At 40.8% G+C, this 7,063-nt stretch overlaps 1 protein-coding gene across 1 annotated transcript; it reads right to left on the reverse strand.

The window, feature by feature from the left end:
- Positions 1-2,532: 2,532 nt before the first annotated feature.
- On the reverse strand, positions 2,533-4,822 carry TCIM (transcriptional and immune response regulator). The gene is made up of 2 exons (XM_024765076.1): positions 4,702-4,822; positions 2,533-3,881 (listed from the first exon to the last, which is right to left on the reverse strand). The coding sequence occupies exon 2, from the start codon at positions 3,748-3,750 to the stop codon at positions 3,430-3,432; it is 321 nt and encodes a 106-aa protein (XP_024620844.1). The 5' UTR covers positions 3,751-3,881; positions 4,702-4,822; the 3' UTR covers positions 2,533-3,429.
- Between the last annotated feature and the right edge of the window lie 2,241 nt (positions 4,823-7,063).

A 7,063-nucleotide genomic window follows, 5' to 3' on the forward strand; every position in this document is an offset into this window, starting at 1 on the left:
CTGACTACCCTCGGACAACGGGAAAAAAATATCAGGCAGTCACATATCCCAGGCCCCTTTCTCAGTAAATCTCATCTGTCAGCGATTCCTATGGGCACGAACCCTCCTTTGCTGGGCCAGGACTGGGAACTGAGAAGGTTTATACTGAGTGAATAAAACCATGAATCCACAGTTTCTAACTTCCCCCAGCGAGCAAACCCAGACCCAAAGCCTTGACTGTCGACTCAGAAGAGAACTTAGATGTGATCTTTTGTTCCAAGGTGCTAACCCAGGTGTTATTTTAACTGCAGACTAGAAAGGCTATATCTGAGAAATCTTTGATACAATTAAAATGATTGAGAAGCTTTCCGCATGAAGTGCAAATGCCAAATAAATAGACAAATACACACAGATCAGATAAAAATGATTTATCAGAGGGCTTGTTTTCCTGTCTTTCTTACTAGCATATAAGTAATTGTCACTTCAAAGGATAAAAGAGAAATTTAGTTCCTCCTAGAGGAGCAGTCTAACCTAGTGGTTCGGAATGAAGGCTTTCTGGCTTTGATTCCTGCCTTCATTAGCTGTGTGTTATTGGGAAATTTACTGCACCTCTCTGTGCTTCAGGTTCATTACTATACATACATAGGCACATGCATGCACACGCATGCTTTTATATCACGGTACTAATGAAGTGATTTAATACACACACAAGAAAACCACTTAGAAAATTCTGGTGAATAGTAAGCACTAGTGAAAGTTAGTTGTTATTATTATGACCCTGATGATAGAAAAATATTAATGAGCTATTTCACCTTTGTTGCTTTTATTTCTTCTATTATAATGAGATGCCTTGAGATATATTCAGTCGTCCTTGTGCCGTTGAAGGACTTCTGAACAGAACTAATCCTACCTGTTCTAATGATGGATCCTTTCACTTCACATTAAATAATAAAAATATCACGAAGTTAAAAATCATCCTTGTGCATTGATTCCAACTTCTGTTCTCCATGAAGGAGAAGGATGCCACGCTTGTGTAACAGTCTACAGAAAGAATTATTATTCTCCACACCATTGTGGATCATATCCCAACTGCTTTTTAATTTGTTCCCCATGTTATGGTCCTGCAGTCAGAAAATAATAATAATATCCTGCAAGAAAACTAAGTTAATACACAGTGATGTGAAAAGTGGGTAAGATACGCATTGTACTCTGTTGAAAACAACAGAGGCAGAGAATGTAGTTATGAGTACGTATAATAAACTCAACCTCTGAATGACGTTCAGCATCTGAGACGTGTTTAAAGTCTTGGAGTGGAAGATAAGTTGAACATGTTCACGGAGATTGTGGAGTCTGATAACTTCTCTGGGGGAGTAACTTACTAAATTTCCTTCCCAAGCAGTTTATCACTGTCTTTGGGGCACCCTAGATGGACAGAGAAAATGTGTCACTGACAGGCCCTATGAGAGGTAGGAAGCTTATTCATTGCCAAAGCCTTCACTTTGATGATCCCCAAATACCATCACTAGCCAAGCCTTCCACCTGTCAGAACTCCTTCTTTTTTGTTCTTAACTAATTTTGGTTTCATGGATGTCTTTGCAAATCTGATGGAAATTAGAAATACTCCTCCAGGAAAAATGTACACACACACAATTTTGCATATTGATCCGTGTTTTTTATGGGTGCTGTCATGTAAAAAAAAATCCTTTTTAAATGGAATGATTTATATTATCTTCAGTAAATGAATCAATTAACATTTGAAAACCGACTTGACTACTTAATTTCTTTTTTAAAAAATATGTTATTTAAAAACTGACTTATAACTCTCCCCAAAGATTTCAGATCTTTCACTTTTGTTTTACTATGATCAGCAGTTTCAAAAACCTTTGTAGATGCTTCTGAAACACTTAATTTCTAGGGAAATTTTAAAATTTATTTCTGCTAGGAAAGTGCAGCAGGCATTGCTATATACCTTCTTAGAAATATTTTATTATAATTTTATGAGGAAATAAGCAAAGAGACTGCAATGTTATTCCCATATTGGTTTATATTAAATAAACATTGATAAGCCACAAAATCTTGATCGTAATTCAGACTCTGACCCTCAGCTATATTGTTTTGGGAGAAATAAATGTACACAGCTACCATAGCCGCAGAGGAAAAATGTCAAAAATATGGAGAGAAAAACCTTTTGAGGGCTTCCCTGGTGGCGTAGTGGTTGAGAGTCTGCCTGCCGATGCAGGGAACACAGGTTCGTGCCCCGGTCCGGGAAGATCCCACATGCCGCAACACCCTGTATGGATACATAAACAACAATACTGATGAGCCACTGTATGAATTCTATGCCTGTATCTTATATTTTAAAGTCGGGACAGAGAAACTTCGTAGATACTTGATGTAAGAATTTGCTTTGAATAAGGTTACAATGCAAAGCTACTTTAAAAGCACCTCTTACTCTTAGAGTAAAATCCTTAGAAAAGCTTATAAAAGTTTATAATAATAAAAAGTACCATCTTACTTTTCCTTTGAGACCAATCATCACACACCAAGAGCAGCTAAGTTTATAATAATTTATTAAGGTTGCATATCATTTGTCATGAATAATAAATTATAGAAACCATAGCATCTTTATAAACTATTAAGTGTATCATATTCACTTCCTAATGCTTATTGCAGTAACAGTAAGAAATTTAGATTATATTTTAGCATTAGTTAGAAGATTTAAAAAAACTATAAAATTTGTTCACAGTACTTCGGATTTATGAAGGACCCTATTATTTTAACTTTTGGGCAAGCAGTTTGAAATGCGTAAAAACCCCTTACAAACCAGAAGGTGGCGCACGGTTTCACTGAGCTGCCGAAAATAATGCAGTTCCTTGAATTTGTACTTACACCCATGTGGTGCACTTTTTAAGGCATTGTAATAAATGCAAATAAATAATCAATTACTGATCTCTAAAAAAAAAAAATCTACCAATAGACAACATTGAAGCTTGGCAACACTTTGAACATTCAAATAAAAAATTCAGTAAACAATTGCAGCATGGAATTCTCTCTCCTGTTCCCCATTTCCCTCCCCCTACCCAGTTTGGTTAAGGAAAAAAAGTTCAGGTTGAGTTTAAGTCCTAGGGCCTGACAGGGAGACCCTGGCCTCCATTCTTCCCCAGACTTCTGTTATCTTCAGTTTCAGTTCTCATTATGTCTGTCCAGACTCGCCCCTGACATCAGCATCGGTCCTTTTCCCTCAGGGGGAGTTTTCCAGTCCTTGCTGAAAGCATTTCCTTCTCCACTGTAACAGCACAGGCGTGAAATTAGTTGGAGTCTTTGTAACAAGTTCGTTCTGTTCCTATGGAAGAGAAACTTACAAGGCAGCAACAAGATGCTGTGCGCGTTAGACTGGCTTGGTCTTTAAATGTCCGGTCTCGGCTAATGTCCTTATCCATCCTCTGGTCCTCAGTGAACTTTGATGGAATATTTCCGCAGTTTCAGAAATTGGAAAAGCTTGTCTTTCGTCCTCTTCTTCAGAGCCATCAGGGCTCGTGTTTTCTCCTCCAAATCTTGATCTATGGCAAAAATGATCTTAGCTCTCTCCTCTGCTTTCTTGTCCCCAGAGTTTTTGAAGAGCCTCTGTAATGCTTCTTGGTCTATGTTTTCAAAGATGTTGCCCACGGCTTTCTTACGTGAGGCTGTGTCGAAGTGGTAGCCGTGGATGGACGGGCTTACTCGCAATGAGGTGGACATGCTTCTGGCCGGGTGGCTTGGCTTGGCTTTCATCGATATGTGAATCTTCGGGAATTCAGCTCCCGGGCTCTCCAGAGAGTCTGTAGCAAAATCATTCTGGGACTGCTATTTAAAGTGTGAACAAAAGCTCCAGGCTCAGATTACACTGGTGACATCAGAGTGACCTCAAGGAAGCATAATCACAGAGAGGTTTAACAGTTGAGTTGCCAATATCCTGTTCTTGTGCTAAATGTTACTAAAAGCTGTGTTCAGTGATGGGGCAGGAAAGGGGGGTATTTCTCTTTACCACATCTGTGGCCATAGAATTATAGACTCGGACCCTTCTACAGGAAAAAAAAAAAAAAAAGAAAAGCTGAAACAAGGACAGCACAAAGATAAGGGACAAATAAGGTGGCTTCGACCCTCAAATCTTTCCAGACAACAACCAAAGCAAAGGGTTCTGCCAGCCACCAGAAAGTTTTAATTCCCAGGGAAGTTATTAAAGTGCAGTCCCAACATTTGGCAGCCCACACCAGCGGCCTGTGGACATCTCTAGCCAGGGCAACCCCGAAGCTATTGAGAGACAGCTTAAGCATCAACGACGTTGATTTGGAGTATGTCTGCTGTAGAAGGGGGGTCAGACACTACAAAATGCTTATGTGACACAGCCTGAGTCCGTGACCATTCAGAGCCTGCGTCCAAGAGCATACCTGCAAATGCTGAATAAAATTTTCATTTAATAATAATCATAGCAATAGACAGTGTCTCCTGAGGCTTGTGTATATATCAACAACAATGTCCAAAAAAGCCGGAGGGAGAGTTAAAAGGTGCTTTTATGTACATAGCACTCAAAAGGGATGAGTTGACTTTTTCCTCTCATATTTATTTTGGCATCAGTCAGACACAGTCAGAACAATACTTCCTTTGGAAGAATTTAAATTCATTCTTTCTACCTTCCACAATATTCAGCCAGCCACCGTCCCCACTGGTGTATAGAACACTTACCTTCCACCAAGGTTCAATGTCAGCTTCAAAGGGCTCCAGAGACTTCTCTTCAGGGACCTTCTGCCGGGTCCTGGTGCTCTCAGAAACAGGGCTGGCCTTTGTTTTCCTCTCATCTAGTCATCTAGAAAAGTGCACAAAGGGAGAGCATGTAGACAAGGTACCTCACTAGAGAAATGAGTTAGAGGCTCTTCTCATATATTCATTCATTCACTCGTTTATTCAATCAGTATTTATTCAACATCGACTTTTAGCTGGAACTTTTCTAGGCATTGGAAATATAACAGGAAACCACACTAAACCAAATAAAAAACAAAACATCCCTACCTTACCTTTGTGGAGTTTACATGCAGCTGGGAAAGGACGTCACAGGGTAATGCATGAGGCAGTTTGTACAGGAGAAGAAAGGGAGGGTTGGAATTTGCATAGGATGTCCAGAGGCAGCTTCCCCATGTGACCTTGTGCAAAGACCTGAGGAAGCTGAGGGAGGAGCCTGTGTAGACAGACACCTGGGGGGAAGGGTGTTGCAGGCAGGGGTACAGCAAGTGCCAAGGCCTGAACATAAGAGTATGTGTGGCGTGTAGGAGAAACAGCCAGGAGCTCAGCCTGGCTGGAGCAGAGTCACCAGAGAAGAGTGAGAAGGGGATTCAGGGTAAGAAAGCCAGGGGCAGTTTGAGTGCAACCCTGCACTCACAGATATCCTGTACTCACAACCCTGTCTCACAAATTTCCCTTTTACTCTGTAGGAGACAGGTAGCCTTTGGGGAATTTGGAGCTGAGAAATGACACAATTTTTCTTATCATTAAAAAATAAATAAATAAATAACTGTCACTTCTTAGTAGAGAATAGATTGTAGGGAAACAAATCAGATTCTGGGCATATTGTGAAAGGGGAGTCGAAAGGATTGCAGACGGTCCCAACCTGGGGAACCAGACAGACTGGAGCCCAGCACACACTGTTCGTGAAAGCTGCTTCCTTGAGAGATGTTTCTAGGTGAGCTGGTGTTCAACGCGCCAACCACGGCAGCTGATACTTGTTCTGGTTTTTCCACGGAGAACCCTATGTTCTGCTTCCCACGACTAGGGATTTCCTGGCATATCTAGCACACCTTTGTGGCAGCCTCACTAACGTAAAAATAGTTATTATTCCATCATCAAAAAGTCTACATACAATAAATGCTGGAGAGGGTGTGGAGAGAAGGGAACCCGCCTACACTGTTGGTGGGAATGTAAATTGGTGCAGCCACTATGGAGAACAGGATGGAGGGTCCTTAAAAAACTAAAAATAGAACTACTGTATGATCCAGCAATCTCACTCCTGGGCATATATCCGGAGAAAATCATAATTCGAAAAGATACATGCACCCCAGTGTTCACTGCAGCACTATTCACAATAGCCAAGACATGGAAGCAACCTAAATGTCCATCGACAGGCGAGTAGATAAAGAAGATGTGGTACATATATGCAATGGAATATTACTCAGCCATAAAAAGAATGAAATAATGCCTTTTGCAGCAACATGGATGGACCTAGAGATTGCCATACTGAGTGAAGTAAGTCAGAGAAAGAGAAATAAAATATCGTATGATATCACTTGTATGCGGAATCTAAAAAGAAATGATACAAATGAACTTATTTACAAAACAGAAACGGACTCACAGACTTAGAGAATGAATTTATGGTTACCAGTGGGGGAAGGGTGGAGGGAAGGGATAGTCAGGGAGTTTGGGACTGACATGGACGTAACCGGTCTTAACTGTCATTGCTCAGGGCTTCATCAGCCTTTTCATGCTCTGCCCTTTGTTGAGGTGACTCTTATGCAGGCTCACAGTTTTTATCCTCTATTCATTAATGAATCCCAAATTTTGATTTCCAACCTGCCCCTGTCCTTTAAAGTATAGATTCATTTATTTAACTAACTATAGAATACTTACGCCACACATGTATGCCATTAATATCTGTTCAGTTGTAAAAGTCAGAAACCCCGTTATAATCTTCTGTAATCTTTAATATCTCATTCTCTTTATCCCCTCTGTCTATCTATCCATCTATATATGTCACCAAGTTCTGTCAATTCTATCTGCAAATATTGCTCAAATCAATCCAGTTTCTCTCTGTTTTTCCTGCCACTCTTCAGATAAGCCGCAATAGGGCAAATGCTCTGATGCACAATCCAAGCATTCTCATTAAGTTTTCCCCAGACGCTCGGCTGTCAGCTGCCTTCGGAGGTGGTCACCACTGAAGAATGTCATGTCACCTGAGGCACCTCCCCTTCCTGGTGCAGCTGTATCTAGCGACTGGTCAATACGCGGGTGGAAATGCCCACTCCCCTCACCCCAATTCTGAGGGCTCTTCTGCACTTCA

This window comes from Neophocaena asiaeorientalis, unplaced genomic scaffold (assembly GCF_003031525.2).
Source record: "Neophocaena asiaeorientalis asiaeorientalis breed wild unplaced genomic scaffold, Neophocaena_asiaeorientalis_V1.1 scaffold14, whole genome shotgun sequence".
NCBI classification, from domain to species: domain Eukaryota; kingdom Metazoa; phylum Chordata; class Mammalia; order Artiodactyla; family Phocoenidae; genus Neophocaena; species Neophocaena asiaeorientalis.